Genomic DNA, 19,925 nt, shown 5'->3' with positions numbered 1-19,925 from the left:
GGACACCTGCCACCATCATAGGAACACACCAGACTTCTCTTACTGGGAGGGGCAGGGGTAAGACCCTCCTGGAGAGCTGCGGCCATCTGAGAGCAGCCTGCTCCTATGCGGTGGCCAGTTGAGCTCAGATGTGTAAGCAGCCCAGCCAAACCTCAGGGGAATGGCCCAGTCCAGACTCACGAGACAGCAAATGGCTGCTGTGTGACATCACTAACATTTGGGGAAGTCTGTCACACAGCAGTAGTAACTTATCCATACATATCCTGCTAGAACGTGAAACACAAAACAGTACCCATTTAGTCTGTGTGAATATAAACACACATTTTACTGCTTAATTATACTGGCATGTGTTGAAACATAAACTACTCAAATCTAGCACTTAATGGGTATATAAGACAAGGTTTTCTGAGTACAAAGAAATTTGTTTACAAATTCATTTATTGACCTGTATCTTGCTCTAATGCTTTAATAAAATGGTTTAAATTATAAGATGATGTACTAAAGGATACATCATCTATCTTAATTAAATCCTTCAGATTACAGATGGCACAAAGAAGAAAGAGAAAGCCATGTACCCCAAGGATGTCTTCCACGAGCAACGTTTTCCGAGACTTGGCCACGTAGGCAGAGGTAGTGGCGCCCTGGGCGATGGGCCCCACAGGGATGAGCCGGGGTTTCCCTTCCTTGATTCCAGGGGGGGTGAACACGCACAGGCTCTGGCAAGAAGAAAGGAGCAGCTTTACAGACTTTCCTGCATAGGAAGGCTCCTGGATAGTACGCAGGAGTCACGAGACCTCCATGAGCCGAGGAACAGACACTAAAGGAGGAAGGGCTTTGCAGCGATCACACTGGAGTGCGTGAGCTGTCATTCTCTCATATTCCAGACACACACAAGGTACAGGTTAAACAGAGGACTTGCGTGAATGTCTAGGTGCAGAAAAACTCTTAAAATAGCCTCCTATTTTGATATATAGAAAATAAGGTGGGAAAAAAAAAAGTAAACTGTCCTGGGACTCAAGACACTCTAGCTGAAGAAGCAGACAGACACTGGGCCGACCTCCCTGAGACGTGGCACGTGGGTCTGCAGGCGGCATCAGGAACTGTAAGGCAGAGTGACTTGGCTATCTTTCATTTTCATTGACAACATTTCTTTCTCAGGACATTGTTTTTTTAAGACTCAGTCACTCTATTCCTTAAATTGGCCTGCCTGAAAATTACAGAGTATACGCTTCATAAAAACATCACTCTTCTCTGTGCAAAACATTTTGGCCAAGTCTGGGTGTATCTTCCCTTTCCACTGACAGGGTGGGAGGGTAAAATTCTGACATTATTTTAGAATAAATATTTTGACAAATATGATCAGTTATTTTGACTAAATCAAACCATATATTTAAATAAATATCTACTAAATAAGGATTGCTAGTCAAAACCAATCACCTAGGGATGGGGGGTGGGGGGATATCATTCTGACATAACTGTATTATAATGCTCTACTCCGCCTGAAACTCACTAAGGCTTGGACACATTCTCCCAACACCTGGAGCGTAAACTGGGTTGTCGTAACTTACAGGGTGAAGACCTTCAGAGGCAAGAAGCATCAGACGACCCTCGTCAGCTAAACAAGTTCCTGTCAATCCTGCCACTACTGAGCTAGTTCCAGGTGAAGACAGTGAGTTGGGTGTATTTAAGTTATTAGACAACTAGTTTTCAAGCTCTGTGATATCCAAGAACGCATTTTTGAAATAAAATCTTATCTTCACGAGAGTGAACCCTCTGCACACGGGCTCCTTCTCAACGGGGAGCAGAGAGGAGGACAGCAGCGTTGGCGGGAGCACCCTGGCTGCTCTGAAGAAACCATCATGGTGTAAAGAGTAAGAGGTACGCGTAAAAAAAACATTTTTTTATTCCCAACTACATCTACGTGGGTCAGCAAGGTGCATACCTAATATTTGCTATTAAGTACAAGGTCTGTGAAACACATATTTCACGTGTTTCTTTTCAAGGGATTAAGTTTAAAATGTTTAAATACAAGTTATACACTTTAAAAAGATTTAAACAATGTAACTCTACGTAAGATGATAAATGACAATTTCACCCTATTCATGTTTAAAGAGGCCAGCAATCGGAATCGCTGTTCTTCAAGTTACTGTGATTCTGTTAAGCACCAACAGACACACGGCGCAGACGAAGCAACTCCCATCACATTTAGTGCCGTGCAATTCCGCGTACGACGACTGGGAGGAGAGCAGAAAATGATTCGAGAACAGGAAGAGATGATTGCGAGACAAGAAATTTAAAGCATATGGTATATTTGGCCTGAAGGAAAACCAGAATTGACACTGACTTTCTCAAACTCTGATTAAGTTAATCCTTTCTCTACCGAGGACAGAACTGCAAGAAAAGAACTGAAACTGAACTGAGTGCACAGGTAAGTCTTGAAGAAGCCCTTCCCGTGACCCAGCAATAGGACGTAAACTCTTGAGCAGCTCCCAACAGCAGCTTTTTTATTTTTGTATTACAGTTGTTGACTTTGTTATTTGAAGATACACAACACACATCTTGTTTGGATGACTCTGCTATATACGCATTAAGGCTAGATTTAATAATATCTTCACATTATACCTAGCGTCATAATTCAATACTGACAGAAGACCTTAAACATGCCTATATTTTAGATCCTTTATTTAATATATAAAACATTTATTGCCTCTTCAGGGTTTCTATGTGATGCACAAGAAACAGATAAGCAAATACTGGACCTGGAATGTATGGAAAACTATTCTCTATATTAGCCTTGCTGAAAATAAATGGTTTACAAATCTTTCAATTACTTAACTGAATCTGAAAAACTTCTTTTTGTGGATAAAGAATTGTCAAAAAATTACATAATTTTTTACAGTGGGAGCTTTATTCTTATGTTTCTAATCAGCTCATGGTTTTTGATCGTATTTATCAGATAGAAATGCCGTCAGGTGAGAGCTGAGGACAAGCGCTAACAACATGTTGAATGATGTCACACTGTCACTGGAAGGCCAACAGCTCAGGCAAGAAGGGCAATGAGGGCCAATGGAAGACAGACACCTGTTTCGGATATTTTTCACAACCTCCCCTTCTCTCCTCTGCATTAGTGGTTTCCTACATGTTTTTGGGATTTAGGGTTGGTTTCGTTTTTTCCGTAAAATCCACCTGTGTTAAAGCTCCGTTCATACCACGCAGTGCTGACTGAAGACCAGTCTCTGGTTTAAATTGTGTCATCTGTAACTGTATGTTCTTTATGGTATTTGTAGCTGAATGGAGTGACAGGCAGTTACCATCGCAAACAGAAAAAGTCAATAAAACTACATTAGAGGCTGAATGTCACACATATTCAAGGATGGGCAGAAGTTCGTTAAACCTACCTTTATTTACTCCACAGGAATAATCAAATAGACAGCTGTGTATGGAACAGTCCCGTTTCCCCCCCTGAACTGCCACCTTCACCCTCTACGAAATCCCCGAGTACACCTGACTCTGTTTCTGAACTCTCAATTCGGTACCCTTTGGTTGATTTTTCTGCCACACTGTTTTAATTACTGTAATAGTCCACTTTGTGATCTGGCAAGACAAGTCTTGCTTTGGTTTTTATTGTTTCAAAATAATCATAATTGACTTTGTAAGATATATCTTGCATTTTCCATTGGTGTAGGGCCTGCATTAATGCATTAACAAATGATGGACACAAGTAAGTTCTGAAGAAACTCACAAAGGAAATACGGACTTTATTTTTCAAAATTAATCCTTATGATTTTTGACATGAGGATTTGACTCGGATGTTCAGATTAATAAGATAAAAATATTATTCTCATTATTTTCATAGGAGGATGAATGAAAACTACTCTTCACAAACACTGCTACACAACATTTTACAACGTATTAATACTGTTCTGCATACATTTACAATATCTAATTTGCCTGTAAAATCCAGTGTTGAATGGAATCTCTAAAATTAATTCCTGCTCTAACGTGTAAATCATGAAAACTTTTATGAGCACATTTTCCAGAGACTAGAGATAAAAACTACAACAGAAAACAAGGAAAAGTTTGGAAGTTTCAAACCTCGACCATCTCCACCCTTTCCAGAGGAGCAAACAAATGACAGCCGTGCCTCTTTATTACTCTTCGGGAGCCCTGCCCGTGACTCGACTGTTACCCCTTCACCTCCAATGGCCTCAGGGAGACTGGCCAAGGAGCCGGAATCAATCCAGAGGACGTGAGTGCTGAGGGATGAATCAGCTTTTCAATTTTTCTAACAAACGCATGTGATCGAGCCGATATTTCGCAATAACAAAAATTTCCATACATACATGTAAAGTTAGACAATTTAAACTAGAGACTGGTAACAGTAGGTTGGCTCAATGAAGGAATAAAAAAGCATTACAAATTATAAAGAAGCAAATTTGGAAAAACAGATTTGGTGGAAAATGAACCATAGGATGGACGATCGCAACTTACGTTTAAAAACCTGTTTTTCTGACGACTCGGGAGCACCTGATTCCTTGACATCAGCTAAACAGATCGTCCACGTCAGTTAGTAAACACCTGTCCTCATCTTTCCATACACAATTCAAAGATCATTTTACTCATGAAAGTTCATTTTCATATTAAGCCTTCAAATCACAACCGATCAATTTTTGGAAATACTAAGAAGACAACGTATTTAAGCTGACCATGGTTTTTATTCCCAGACCCGCGCAGGCACTGGATAGTGAGTGCACTTAGGTCTGCACCTGGCATGGTCCACACCCACCTGGAGCTGGAACAGGTGACTGACTGTGTCTGCAGAGCTCTGGGAAATAAACATGCTAAAGCTTATCGTGCAATTGAAAAAAGCCACACAATTATTGTCACACAATTGGTTCTAAAGTGGCTTCCAAAACCAATATATGAAAAGGAATCTATAAACTTACTTTATGAATTAAAAATTTAAAGTATAATTAGAGTTCACAAGTTTTCAGCTTTTAAAAACATCTCTTATGGATAACACAAGAAAACTGTTATGATAACATTGTAAAATATATTACGTATCAGTTGGGAGGATGTGAACAGGTATGAGAGAGACAAACTGTAAAAACACATAGAAATTGAATTAAGCAAAATCTGAGTCACTGAAAAATGACCTTTGTCTAGCAAGCATTTCTAGAGTACCTTGTACATGTTATGTGTCAGACGCTGTGATGGGCACAAAAATACCTGCTTCCTTTCCTAGCTCCAGATTTCTCATAAATTGCTTCTTCTTCCAAAGAAAGCCTTTCCTTTCCCTTCTCACCTACTAAGTGGGAGGGCGTCCGAGCCGCGTGGTCCCACGGGGCCAGTCATCCCAGCTGTTTCTAACGTGATCCACTCGCAGCGCCCTCATCACATCAGGATCCCAGGACACCCTGCGTTCCTCTCTGTTCGCTAAGACCACGGCACGTGTTATAATTAACTGGATTTCTCAATTTCCCCTACTGGTTATACAGGAATGTGTTTTTTTTGTTTTGTCTTTTTTCTTTGCATGCTCAGCAATTTAGCAGTTTTGGGTATACAGCAGGAGTTTAAAATGGTTTGTTGAATGAATAACGTTCATGACATAACATTCATTTAAGCAATGGAGGTTAAATTAAGTTTTTGGAACTTAAAGAGTTTTGTCAAAGTCACAAAGAAGTGAACTGGAACTCACCAATCCAACTCCAGAGTCAAACTCCGTTGCAAGTCTAAGCTACTCACTGGAAGCTTTTCTTCTGTCCAAGCTTTGAAGCCATGCAGACAGTACAGGGGCTCTCTCCTCGAGGGCTGTCCCCGGTGGAACCCGGACAGGAAGGGGCAGGAACCCCTCTGGCCCAACCCCACCCCAGGTCAGCAGCTGCCTGCACAAGGCTGCAAAGGACACACCGGCTACTGAGTAAACGGCTCATTGGTTTTAGAAAAGCATTATTTTAACACCGTTTTCAATTTCTTCCATGTACTGGTCTAAGGTTTTCTATCATCATTTGCATTAAATGAAGCAACTTATAAATTCCTCAGAAACTGTCCATTTTACCTGGATTTTCACTTTTATGAGTACAAGTGTCTTCTCACGATCTGTCATCTTCACTATATCCATTGTTTCACTATCTTTTAAATTATTAAACATATGCAACTGTGTTTCCCTTTTTTTGTTAATTAGGTTAGCAAATGGCTTATCTGTAAATCCCTTAGATTTCCTCTTTTATGTAGATTTTCTTTTCCTATCTCCATATGTTAGACTGGTAAATCCCAAAGGACAGGGACTTTAATTTATTAATACTACAGTGGCTCTGGTACCGCGTATCAGGTGACAGTGCCCAATAGAAACATGTCCAAGTAATAAATTCACTTACTTTTGTTGTCTTACTTATTAATGTTTCAAACATGTATATAAACTATTCAGAACTTTAAGGATGTGGATTTTCCACTGTGAATAACTTTGTCCAGAGCTTTGGCAATATTGTAATTCATTTTCATAAACACTCTTCTCCAAATATTTCATTAACTGTATTTTAATTGTTTCTTTGTCCAAAGAATTACTTGGCATACTGTTTATGTTTAATTTCCAAGATTTAATTCCCTTGTTATTAGCCATTATGGGGATCTGAATTCTTAAAGGGGGTTAAATGTATCAAAGTAGGGTATAATCTAAAGAAGAAAGAGAACCCCAAGATGGTAAACCCTAGAATAATTACTGAGTTAAATATATAAATTTTTTGAAAAACTTAATGATATTACTAACATCCTCTAAATTATATTTTTGATCTGTCAGTACCTAAAACTACTACTATACTTTTGAGTTCATTTTCTTTGGTAAGATTGTTTTGCTTTATAAATCTCAATGTACCAAACATTTATTGTACAAACTTCATACCAGCTCTACCCTTCACTGCACACTAAGCCCTTCACAAAGGAAGTAACCTTTTCTTTTTTTCTTTTTCCAATTTAATACTTTGATTCTTTAAATTCAACTTTTTTACTGATCTTGTGACACTTGCTCCTATAGTCTGCATTTTTCTGGAATAGGTTTGCTCTAAAATTCCCTTTTCATTTTCAATCTTTCCTAGTCTCTTTGCTTCTATGTGCCTCTATAAAATAGAAGGAAATTGTGGGATTTTTAACCTGATTTAAGATTTGTTTCACTTTCAAATTTTTTTCTCGTTTTTCAATTAGTTTCAGGTATCTAAAGCAACGTAATAGACATTTACACCCCTCACAAAGTCAAAACCCCCCCATCCGCTACCTCTCTGACAACGTACATAGCTATTACAATTCCATTGACTATTCCCTATGCTGTACTTGACATCCCGTGAATATGAACATATATGTGTGTATATATGTGTGTGTGTGTGTGTATGTGTGTGTGTATTTGGCATTTAATCCTATTCTACTTCAGCTTCAGGTGTACAGCGCAGTGGTCAGGCATCTACACCGTCTATGACGTGATCCCCCTGATAAGTCCAGTGCCCATCTGGTACTGCACATAATCTTTACAACCGATTATATTCCCCATGCTGTATTTCACATCCCCATCACTACACTGTGACCACTAATTTGCATTTTCTAACCCCTTCACCTTCTCCCCATTCCCACCTCCCTTCCTTCTAGCAACCATCAGGTTTTTTTTTCCTATAACTCTGAGACTATTTCTGTTTTGTTTGCTTGTTTATTCTGTTCTTTAGATTCCACATATAAGTAAGATCATATGGTATTTGTCTCAGTCTGACTTATTTCACTTAGCATAATATTCTCTAGGTCCATCCATGTTGTTGAAAATTTCATAGACATTACCCTTAGTAGTATTCTTACTGATATATCCCCTCGGGCAAGGGAAGCAAAAGAAAAAATAAACGAATGGGACTATATCAAACTAAAAAGTTTTTTCACAGCAAAGGAAACTATCAATAAAACAAAAAGACATCCTACTGAATGGGAATTTTTTTCTTTTAATAGCTGGACTATATTCTACTTGTCATATTGTTGTGACTTATTTTCATAAGGAATTTCAGTCATATCTGATGTTTTATTTTTAGTGTGTTAATACTGGTTTGTTTTCTAACTTCTTAACTTTCTGCATTATCTTTAAATTTTCCCTTTCTGGTAATATTAACAGCAGTTTTTAATTCTACTAGGGGAACTTTTGATATATTTCAATATTATTTAAACTTACATATCTTAATACATTAATTTCAGAAAATTGATTTTTTTCAACTAATTCTCACTCATGAAAAAAGAAATTAATACTTTCGTACGAATTTTATAATTCCTTCCATCTCTATCTTAATCCTTGGTATTTGTTGATCTAGACTAAAAATTTTATCTCAGTCTATCTAGGTTGCATTATTATAATTCTGTCACTAAAGCATATACATTTTGCTTTGAAAGTTAGTTATTTGCTTTCTAACTATAATTCAAAATTCAGAGGCAAATTTAAAAAACATTGATAAATGTCTACAATTTGCTAACTTTCATGACCAAGGAAGAATTGTAAGAAACTATTCATGTATTTGCTCATCTGTGCAAAAAAATTGTTTTATTTAATATAGTTAGCTTACATTTTAGAAGTATGTCAACATCTGTTACAAGCAATATGGCAGATTAGATAATTTGACACTCCTGAAAAAAAACAATTTTAAAGTTATTTAAAGGCTGGATAAAGTATATTTTATAAATATTTTATAATGCTTTGCTGGGCTGAGAAGAATGGAAGGGATCCACAGAAATCTAAAAGGAAGTAAATAAAGGAACCCTGCAAGGTAAGCAAATCCCAAACTTTTTCTTGAGAGTACCAACCAAAGCCAAGGTTACTGACCCTCCCTCTGGAAAGCCCATGGTGAACAGGAGACTAGACCTGAAACCTGGGTCCTCTCCATACTGGGGACGTGTAATAGGAAAGCCCTGCCCGGGCAAGGACAGCAAAGGGCTGCACGTCGCACGAGGCTGAAGGGTAAACGTACTTACAGCTGCGAGGGCCTTACAAGGAAACCAAGTTATCTTGAATTTACGGCCAGAGGAAGAAGAAAAATCTCCTCTGAGAAATCATAACTGCAGCACGTGGATTCGAGGCTTGAGTCTAAACCACTTTGTAGTCTGAAAAAACTCACTTAGATAATGTAATTAAAATAGTCTTGGATTGGTAGTGCCTCAGGTGACTGGCAAAAACAAATACATATCCTCTCTCTAGGAAAGGAACTTCAACACAAGCCTTTAGAACACCCACTTAAAGGGGCCCAAGGAATAATTTGATTCAAAGTTTAGAAAAAAAAGAGAAACAGAAAACACACGAGCGAGTAAGTCACCATCCATGAAAGGTGGATGGAATAAAAGCCAAGGAGCTGTCAATTCAGAGAGAATACAACACAATATGAAATCGTTCATGTATTTCAAAAATTAAGGATAAGCTTGACAATGTCCTGGGAATGACAAAATTATAGTGAAGGACTCAGACAAACTGAAAACAACCAAAAAGTAACTATATGAGAGTCGGTATATAGAGAGATAATATATCAACCCGAATTCTCTACCCAGCAAAAATCTCTGTAAAGAAAGTGGTGAAATAAAGACACATGCAGAGAGAAAAACGAGATTTTTCCTCCCGTCAGCAAGTTCTCGTCCAGGGAAAGCCTACAAGACTGGGAAAAGGACTCCAAACGGGAGACCGGAGGCAGGAGGAAATGACGAGCAGAGACGTGGCAGCTGCGCGGAGACGTGACAACACTGCAGTGAACTTCCGACCTCAGACTCCGTGTCTTCTTCCCACTCACAGAGACGCAGGTAAGGGAACCGCAAGGGCCTCGCTACCCGTGAGGAGCCACCAACGGAAAGCAGCGTCACCCCAACACAGTACTCACCCCTGAGATCCCCCCCAGGGAGACAACTGTATGCCTTCACAAAGCTTGCATCCTAGTGGAAAAGCCACGTAAGCAAACAACCACACAAGTCACAGGCAAACATGTCATTGCAGACTTGGCTGGCTTCTGTGAGGAAGAAGTGTGTGACATTAAGATGCATCACACAGTGGGATCTCACTGAAGACGGCCAGAACAAGCTACGGCTTTGCTGTGCACCCTGCTGTTCCCAGACAGGCATTGCCGCATGCGACACTCGGCACCTGAGATGTGGGACAGAAAGAAGGAGCAAGGACAGGGACCCGGGACAGCCGCGTAGAGCAAATCAACTGACCACCGGAGTGTAGAGTCAGGTGGCAGATGAGAGCCTGAGCGGATGATGTCACCCGCTCTGCGAAGCTACAAAGGTGGCTGCCAAGTAAGAGAGAATCAGGATTTGTATGCGTAACGTTAGAGTTCAGACAGGATGGACAGAGCTTCTTCTAAATCCTGCGTCAGAGGAAGCTGCTCCACCGTGGTTGGTATGTAAAGCCGTCTGCAAACTATACAGCAAAAACCAAGCCTGGTGAGTAGGAAGGTGGGAGTGGGATCTAAACCCAAGCTCTGAGGGTCCCGCCCTGCCTGAGCCCCGGCCTCCGGCTGCTGCAGCCCCTTTCCCACCTCTGCAGACGAGGTCTCCCACTGTGCTTCCCGCAGAGCAGAAGAGAGCCACCCCCAGTGCAGCCCCAGTTTCAGGGTTCACGTCACTTCTTTTCAGGTAAACAGCCAGAAATGCTGAGCCCAAGGGCCAGTTTGGGTCACACATGACTGACTGAAGGGAAGGTGACACGGGCTACAGACAGAGCAGCACAGATCTCAGGGAAGGAGTGAGGAGAGGGGGGCGCTCGCTACTCCACTGAGCTAACACGCACAGCGGTAAACCATGCAAATAAATGTGCATCATGTGAGAATTTCCTAAAAGGAATTCTTATTTTTAAAATCCCCAAATTTGAGAAATAGATTTTTAGGATGAACAGAGAATAGTGAGGTCTATTTGTTACTTTAGTAGCTTAGCCATTTTAAAATACTACCACTATGTGAAATATAAAGTATTTAGAAGTAACAGTAATATCTGAATAGTTCAATTTAATAAATACTCTTGTCTGTGTACGTGAAAGGCTCGGTGAATACAAAACCGAGTCAGAAAAGGGCCATGCTCTAAAGAGCTTCTATCCTGTGACAAATCATTACAGTGCAGGGAAGACAAGGTCTGTGCAAACGAAGAGGGTCAGCAGGAGTTAGGACTACTGCTAACAAGTGTTCTCTGTGCAGCTTCCTCCCAGGCTTTGCACTGCCGTTATTCAAGGCACTAGTGAAAACCTCAGAAGACTCCATTCCTACCAGTATTTTATGTAATACAAATAGTACACATTTTGATTACTCACAAACACATCACATTGAAAAAACTACATCCCAAATCTCAAATAACAGTAACTAATGCATAAGAAATACACGTGAGTTTGCCAAGTACATTTATCACTGAGTTTTATATATTTAAGCTATGGATATGAGCATTATTGGCTCAGAATATTATTTTAAATACATGTGTGTGTGTTTTCAATACCATCACAAATCAAATGCCAGTAACTGAATGTCTTGAAACACTTTTCCAAGTGCCTGTTCACACTGCAGCTGACAGTGGGTGGGGCTTTGCATTAGGCTGGAAATGCAGGCCCAGCCCTTCCAGGAGACTGGGACCCCTACAGCCAGAAGCCCCCACAGCCACCACCGCAGCTCGGGGGTCTGGACGTTCGGTAACTCTGTCCCAGCACTTTGAGTTGTCTTTAAAAATCTAGGAAATCGTGTGAAAGTGCTAAACTTTTATTCTCATTTTATTCTACTGCAGATTGTATGTAGAAAGGGCACAGACTGTCCACAGCACCCAGACCACAAGGATGAAACAACTTCTGCACAAAACCATAGGTCAAGAAATGCCATTGATAAGATAGGATACCACAAACCGTCACCCAAACAATCAACAAATTATGACTTTATGCCTAAATGTTGTCATGTTGGTAAAAGTCACATATAGAAACAAATTACATAATGAGTTTAAAGCATTTAATTACAATACGTCTATCATGTGGTTTGTAACATAATAGCTTATCTTTTTAAGAAAAGCTTATGACATGTTCTTAACTAGAGCACCAAAATCTAAATTTAGATACTTACATTATTGCACTCTCCAAGGAAATACAGTGCAAATCCATCAGCTTTTGTGGCTGCCAAAGTAATAAAAGGGAAGAAACTAATCTCAATAGAAGAACACAACACGCGTGAATTCTCTAAGGTCAGACCTCAGACCTGAGTCTTCTGAATGGATTCGTTAACACAATTAGTGGTCATGCAGTAAACTGAACAAAATAAGTTATGGCTTTACTTAATTACATAATTAGAGGATTTCCATTTATTTTCATCAGCTATTGCAAATTTTAAGATGTGACATCCTCAGAGGCATATAGCAGTCAATGTACTATGTAATATTTGTCAAACTTCAAAATCAGAATTACCGGAAAAAGTTCAAAAATTTGAGAATTGTATTTAGTTTTTAAAGTATTAAAATTACGAGGAGTGATATTCATAATACTGAATAATCAATAGAAGCATGAATCAAAACCAATGCGTATGTATCGACACATCATCGCTGAAGAGAACATAATGTACGTTTTCTAACTGCTTCGGGCCGTCTGAAGGCAATGACCATGCAGTTAACACATTAAGCCTCAGAGGATCAGCCTGCATTTAACCCCTCGGACGTCACTCCCGTGACCTCTGTGTCTGGAGGTGAGAGCTCGGCCTGCACCTGCCACAGCACCCTCATCAGTGACATGGTGCTAACAGTACACAAAGTTCTCATCTCCCCAAATACACTTAAAATGTTTCTTCTTCCTTAACAATTAATGATTTCTTATATAAAATAATGTCATTTTTGTCATTTAGTTCAGTTCAAACTACTTTCCAAAGAAAACTAGGTTTTCATTAGCAGGTATAGTATATTCCATTTAAACATCAGGGAGATACTTTTCTTGGATGATTCAGAAAAATCTCAGGTTTACATCATTCTAGGAGTTTCATAATGAAGTATTTTCACTGTAAACTTAGCCCAAGAATAAAAGTAAATAACTCGCACTTGCTCCTTAGCAGGTACCTTATTAGTGCCACTTTCTGCAACGAAATAAAAGCAGCTTTGGTTCAATTTTCCTGCTCCGAGGAACACAAAGCGTCTCTTACCGATTTTAATGATGCTGCTCAATTCATAGAGAAGTAGCTGGTTGTCTCCTCCTGTATCCAAGCGCTGTTCTATGTAGCTGTTTAGCTCATACACAACTCCCTGCATATTCGTATCCTGGTACTTTGAATAAAAAAAAAAAAAGAGAGGAAAACAAAGAAAGGACATAAGTAAATATAACGGAACAAAAATTCCTTAGTTTATCAAACATATTATTAACATATATGATTTGATATACTAGCTGTTTATTATGCTTTTATAGAGCATGACTTAATATTACATTCCACTATAAAAATAGAGTGCAAATGAAAATTAGAATTATCTACAGCCTCCATGCATGCTTATTTATGTTAACATACCAAATGTTACGAACTACGACTTTGTTTCTGAAGCTTTATATATAATGTATCAGGCCTGCTTGATCAGTAAAAATGACACAAACGTTTGTTTTCTAACTGAATGAAACATTGTTCAGGTGCTAGGGTCCCCTCCTTTGCCTCCATGTGACCACCACCCTAGTCCCACGTCAACTCTGCTGCTCCAACAGGGGCAAGCGGCTCGCGCCCGGGCGCTGTCCCCACAGCAAGTCCCCAGCACTGGGCTCCATCGAGGTACCAGGGAGAAGAGCAGGTGGAAGGCGTCGGGACAGAAGGTGGAGGCAAAATGTGAGCCCCCCCACCCAGCACCAGCCTGCACGGTTTCTTCTCTAGAAGGACCGGAAACTAGTCTCTACCATGAGTTCCCTGCCCTCCAGCTAACAACAGCCACACGAACTTAAAAAATACAGTAAAATGCTGTCACTCCCTGGCTTGCAAGACTTCTGGGGCCTCCCGCTGCACTTACAGACAAACTGCTCACAGGGTGGCCTCCCGCACCCCACACAATGTGGGCATTTTCTGCCTCCGAAACTGTCTCGAGCCACCTCGTCTTTCTTGACCGCTCAGATACCTTTCACTCCCAAAGGTCTCTGGCTTCTGTTATTCTTGAGCACCGTCCTCCGTAAACATACATGGACTGAGCATATCACTGAAGGAACGGATGAAGCAGTCAACACCCCACAAACATGCGCCGGCCCCCGGCCATCTCACACAGGTGCTGTCCTAGACACGGGCGCTGGAAAACGACCAAAGGTCAGTCCCTGTCCTCAAGAAACCGACATTCCAGTTGGAAGACATGAGACAAGGAAAGCCCATAGTGTCGCAGAAAGAAGGCGGTGGGCGCTATGTGGACCGGGGGTAGGGAAGGCTGACAGCCAATGTCGTCGCAGGGAGAGGGACTCCTAAGTAGAACCCGGATGGACGGCTCCGCTGACACGGGACACAGCAGACTCCAGTGGAGCCCGACACAGGACATGGCAGGTGGCTTCAGTGACACAGCAGACGGCTCCGCTGACACAGGACACGGCAGGCGGCTCTGATGACATGGGACACGAAAGGAGGTTTTGGTGACACAGGACACGGCAGACTCCAGTGGAACCTGACACCTTTGATGCCCTTGGGCCAAGCCTCCCCGACTGGTCTTGTCGGGACTGCTGACCACCCACCGCCTCTCTCTGCTTCTGACCTGGAGACAGATGCGAGTGCAGACAGGCCCAGAAAGTGGAGGACAGAGGGTGACTTGCAGGGAGGGCAACACACACCAGACGAATGACGGAGGTGGCCAGTGAAGAGGCCCTGGAAACCAGTGGGAATGGGTCTCACAGTTGTGGGACACGAGAGAAGAAAGCTGATGCTGGGTGGGGGCACGGCTGTGAGATGGGGGCACCAGACGGGTGTGGGGTTCGGGGGGTGCTGAAGTGCGCCCCCAAGTGGCTGACATTCAGGGCACGTGGCTGGAACGCCAGGGCTCCCGGTGCATACTCCGGTCTCACCAGGCTGGCTGCGGAGCAGATTTACCCCCTAAAACCTGCCTGCCCTTCCCCTGGCCATGACCGACACTGCCCCACCACGGCCCTGACAAACGCATTCCCCCGGCCGCACTGGCCTGCGGGCAGCCTCTGGGTGTGGGCGGGATGACCCCGAAGGGCTGCCCCTCCCCCAGGGTTTCCTGAATTCACTGACAAGATGCGACCTGGCGCACAGGGCACAAGTGACAACACGTAAAATCCAGAGACAAGGGGCGCTGTCAGCATATGGCAGAATGGACACTGCCACAGAAGGCTCTGGCCAGCAGACAACCATTAGCACTGGCTACCTGACCGCAGGGTGCTAGACATGAAACAGGGCCGCCCACTCCCTTCTCAGGAAAGTTCTGGGTCGAGTGACACAAGTCTGCCTTGATCACCACAACAGAAGTCAGAGAGCCAACGAATTCCAGGCTTGAGCCGATTCACAGGCCTGGAAGGCTGGATAAAGGGATGGGAGACCATGTCCCCTGGAGGAAGGGGCCTGACCAACAGCCACCCCTCCCACGGTCCCCAGACACCTGCAGCTCCTGGCTGGGCCGCTGCACCTGGGGAGGGGAAATTACCGGACGTGGCGGGGCCTGCTGGACCTCGGCTAGGCTGACAGTGCGTTGTGGAGACCCGACTCCAGGTGCTGTGCCCGTCAGACGGGCTGTGGGTGCCAGGGGAGCAGCGGGGCTTTAGCTCAGGTCATCTCAGAACGAGCCCGGTAGGTTCTGAAACAGCCTGTGCTAAGTGCAGTCCCAGAATGCACGTCTGGAGTAGACATTCTCAGAAACTGGCAGAAGCCCCACAGTGGACGGACAGGGGTGACCAGTGAGACTTACTGAAATCTGGGGACCAGCTCCCCAAGTACAGAGAACAACAGGACTAGACTAATGAACATGACCCCAAAGCACCAAAACAGAAACCTACCACGCACCATCCCTGCGCCATCACTAACTCAGACCTTCCTGCCTGACCACGGGGCTCCCACCGGCCCTGCCCAGCCGGGTGCCCTGTCCTCGTCCTCGGGGCAGGTACGCGCAGGCGTGGGTGTGCTGCTGTCCTCCGGCCCCACTGCCGAGCTGTCCTCACACACCTGAGGTCTGCGTGCCCTCCCTTCAACCTGGGTCCAGCAACCTGGGTGCTTTGTCGGCCACCCACCTGTGGGACAGCCCGGCCTCCTGCCCAAGTTTTCTGACTTTATTGCTAAAGCTGTATCTTGTTACTAGCTAGTCGTAACTTCCCAGTTATTTGCTAGTTCCAGGTATTGTCCAAGTCCAATTCTTATGCAGTTACCAGTGTGACAGTGAAAATGTACATAAAAGTCACGAACACTTGAAGTGCCTACAAAGCATCAGATGGCTTCCTAGCAGCTTATGTTGTTCATCATCTGTAAACAGTGTCCTGAGTTACTGCCGGTTTTGAAGACTCCAGAGAAAATGCTGGATCCCTACACTGAGCCACGCAGAAGCCATCATGCCTAAAAATCTAACGCTAGACATGTCTTTTTCATGAACCAAGCCATTCTTCAAATACGTCCTTTTATTTGTGGGAAGAGACATGCTAGCTAGTCGTAAGGTGGGTTTTCAGCCACTCCACAGAGGAGTGCCTATAAAAAATGAACTACAGGTTGACTCCTTTCCCTGCCAATAGAATTCTGAGAACAGGCCTTTTCATAAGACCTGTGTGCAGTGCTGAGGTTAACGACCAGCCGTCCACCAGCTCTTCTGGGCAGGAAGTGTGGTCACACACAGGTGAGAACCGGAAGCCATTCCAGCGTGGACAGTTTAACCTGAGGTTTCCTTTAGCCAGGTCTCCAGGCTTTAGTTTTCTCACTCGTAGCACAAGAAGGTTGTTCCAACACTAACTGTCTATGACAATCTACGACCTAGGATTTCAAGTTTTGTTGTTGTGTAAATTTGAATTCGAATCGTTACCCTGACAGTTGGGTTAGTACACCTGTGATGACCAATGGCAACGGCATAAATCTCAGAAGGACGAAACGTTTGCTTATGATTCCTGTTCTTATTAGCGTAATATCAACTCAAATACTAAAGGCCTATCTCCACAGTGGACCATGCAAGCCGCACTACACTGTAAAACTGAGGAATACACGTAAATGGGAACAAGAAGCATGACCACTAGCTGGCGGCTCCCCTCCAACCCCCTGGCCGTCCTGAGGACCACCGTGCAAGCCGGGGCCCAGGGAACGCACAGGGCAAGGTCAAGTCCTGCACTCGGAGACGCAGCTATGCAAACACTGTGAAGAAAGCCCTACGGGACCGGTCCAGTGCCTTACGCACACTTCCAACTCTGCGGCTTCAGGAACCCAAAAGCCCACTAGGACATCAGTGAAGGTGAGCTTGTATCCGCAAAGCATTTGAACTTCACAGCGTCCTCTCACTGCCTTTACTGTACAGAAGAAGCCACACAAAGTACACACTGAGCGAGCATGGCTGAGACATCCCTATTTCAACATGAGTAGAATTCTAAGGCAGAATGAGCTGCACGACAAATGCATCACGTCTCAAGCCTCAAGTCGGACGGACAGCGAGCCCTCAGCCTCTCTCCACACTGACTGTCACGCATGACCTGCTTTTCATTAGAACCACCACTGACAACATGGGCTGAAAAGACAGGACCTCACTGAATGACGGACGTGATCGACCAGCAAAACCGCGAACTCGGGCAGCTCTGTGTGACAGGTGCTGCTGTGTCCAGGAACGTACCAGCCTGCGAGTTTGCTGGGGTGCCTTGGGGTTTTAGGAGCACAGCTGGGGAACCAGGGGAAGAGCCAGCCTATCGCCCAGAGGGAAACAGTACTTTAGGGGATGCCGTGGTAAGCCTTGCTTCAGAAAGCAAGCTGAGAGCTGGTCTAACCAAGAGCAATGTCCCCAGACTTGCTAAAGTGAAGCAGGGGTTTAAATGTAAAAACACTTCACCCGAGGAGTTTAGAGGCACGCAAGAATGAACGGGGAACTTGAATGACCTGGAGGCTGGGAGCCCCGCTGGCCCTATGAGGTGTCACTGACACACCTTGAAGGCTGTAAGAACACACTAGAAAACATAATGAGATGGAGTTGGGTGAATACTTCACGTGCAGAAACAGCCCCCAGCTTTCAGTATAAATCCCAGTATTTGAATAGTATTTTCTCATCATTGCTTAAATTTTTCTTCCTTCTTTTTAATAACTTTATTTTGACATAATTTCAAACTTATAGAAAGTTGCAAGGACAGTACAGAAAACTCCTATTAATCATCAAGTATTTACATGTTTTCCTATCTGCTTTATTGTTCTCACAGTAAGTGCTCCCTCCCTCCTACCCTCCTCTCCCTCCTCTCTCTCATGTCCTTTACGGCAAAGCTCCACTAAGCATCTGTCCACTTTTAGCTGCCACAACGACCTCCACACCCCCGAACCCAAAGGCAGCTCAGTCTTCGTGTCCCTGGACACGCGGGCAGCGCGTGACGCGGCCGATCACTCCCTGTCCTTGGAGTTGTTTCCCCACCACTCACTCCAGGACACACGCCCTCGTCCTCCTCCGGCCTCCTGGACACTTGTCAGCCTTCTTTGCCAAGTCTTCGTCCTGTCTCAGACTTCTCAATGTCCTGTCCCTGGCTGGGCTTTGGATTTTCTCCTCTTTCACACCACACTCACTTCCTAGGTGATCTTATCCAGCCTCGCAGCTTTACGTGCCATCTGCATGTGGTTAATCCCTAAAGCACCCATATTACTAAAAATTCTCAAATTTCTATCTCTACCTCACACCATTCCGCTAATCTCCAGACTCATCCACCAACCACTTACCATCGCTATTTAGAAATCAACTGAGGATCACAGACTTGGCACATAAGAAACCGAGCACCTGACAGGACCTCCGCACACCCCCACTGACGCCCTCCTGCAAACACTGCCATCTAAGTAATGGCATTTACTTAGGACACATTTCGCAAGAATAAAAACTCCATATACATAAAGATGTTCAGTCTAAGAAAAATTAGAAAATCTAAAGACCCAACAATAGAATGAGAAAGTGAAAAATTATCACATAGAAACTCAACAGGATATTTTCAGTCATGAAAGATGTCAGACTACATAACATCAGGAAATATTTATGGCTGCAAAGTAAAAAAAGACAGAAATAAAAACAGTATATGCCCTATAATTATTACTATGTGAATGTGTACATGTAAAGAAAAGACTAGAAGGAAATATTCCTAACTGACATTACTGACGGGATCAGTGTGATGCTTCAGAAACACAGTTCTGATGTTTTAACGCCAAGTGTAAACGATCTTAACTGAATGGAAGTCACTACGGGAAAGGGGGACGGGGACGGGATGACAAGTAGGGCTGCTGGGATGGTCTTCGCCTGGAAAAGCAGAGCTCAGGGCGCACCCCCAAGCACAGAGAGCAGAGGACTGCTGGGAGACATCCCGACGACACAGCGACTAACAAACAGAAGGGGTTCCCGGGGAACAGCCCATCTTCTCCTCAACGCAGACATGGTTCTACTTTAAGAGCGAGGCAGGCAGCTTTCACAAGGGAGGAAAGTTCTAGAACACCTGCTATGTAAGGAGGTCTCATCAGCCACATTACCAGGCAACAGCAAACAGTATAGCCAATCAGCAAAGGAAGCACATCGAACAGAAAGAAATACATGACATTAAACCTCTGAAGAAACAGAGACAGTCAGGACCCGGACTAGCAGCGTTTCCTCTGACGTTGCTGCCACGGGCTGTGAGGAAGTTCTCCTCGCAGGACAGTCACACACCTGCACATACTCGTCTGCTCCGCGGTCTCAGGTGCAGGTACTCGTAATTTCCAAGTCCTCTTTCCTTTGAGGTACTAATGCCATGCTATTTCTCACACAGATTCATCCAGCGATTTCTGGTA

General features: G+C 43.5%; 1 protein-coding gene across 7 annotated transcripts in view; it reads right to left on the bottom strand.

Annotated features, from left to right (window-relative positions):
• PDE10A (phosphodiesterase 10A) overlaps positions 1-19,925 on the bottom strand; it is a 475,244-nt gene that overhangs the window by 78,417 nt on the left and 376,902 nt on the right. For all 7 annotated transcript variants that reach the window (XM_074333806.2, XM_074333807.2, XM_074333805.2 and 4 more), the window contains 3 exons: positions 13,143-13,263; positions 12,084-12,133; positions 576-716 (listed from right to left, as the gene is read on the bottom strand). In XM_074333806.2, coding sequence (XP_074189907.1) covers positions 576-716; positions 12,084-12,133; positions 13,143-13,263 — 312 coding nt within the window. The remainder of the gene's footprint in view (positions 1-575; positions 717-12,083; positions 12,134-13,142; positions 13,264-19,925) is intronic.

Source organism: Rhinolophus sinicus, chromosome 2 (assembly GCF_057876585.1).
Source record: "Rhinolophus sinicus isolate RSI-liver-muscle chromosome 2, RSI-T2T, whole genome shotgun sequence".
Taxonomy (NCBI): domain Eukaryota; kingdom Metazoa; phylum Chordata; class Mammalia; order Chiroptera; family Rhinolophidae; genus Rhinolophus; species Rhinolophus sinicus.
The sequence above is the reverse complement of the archived record's forward strand: the minus strand, read 5'-3'. Positions and strand labels throughout refer to the sequence as shown.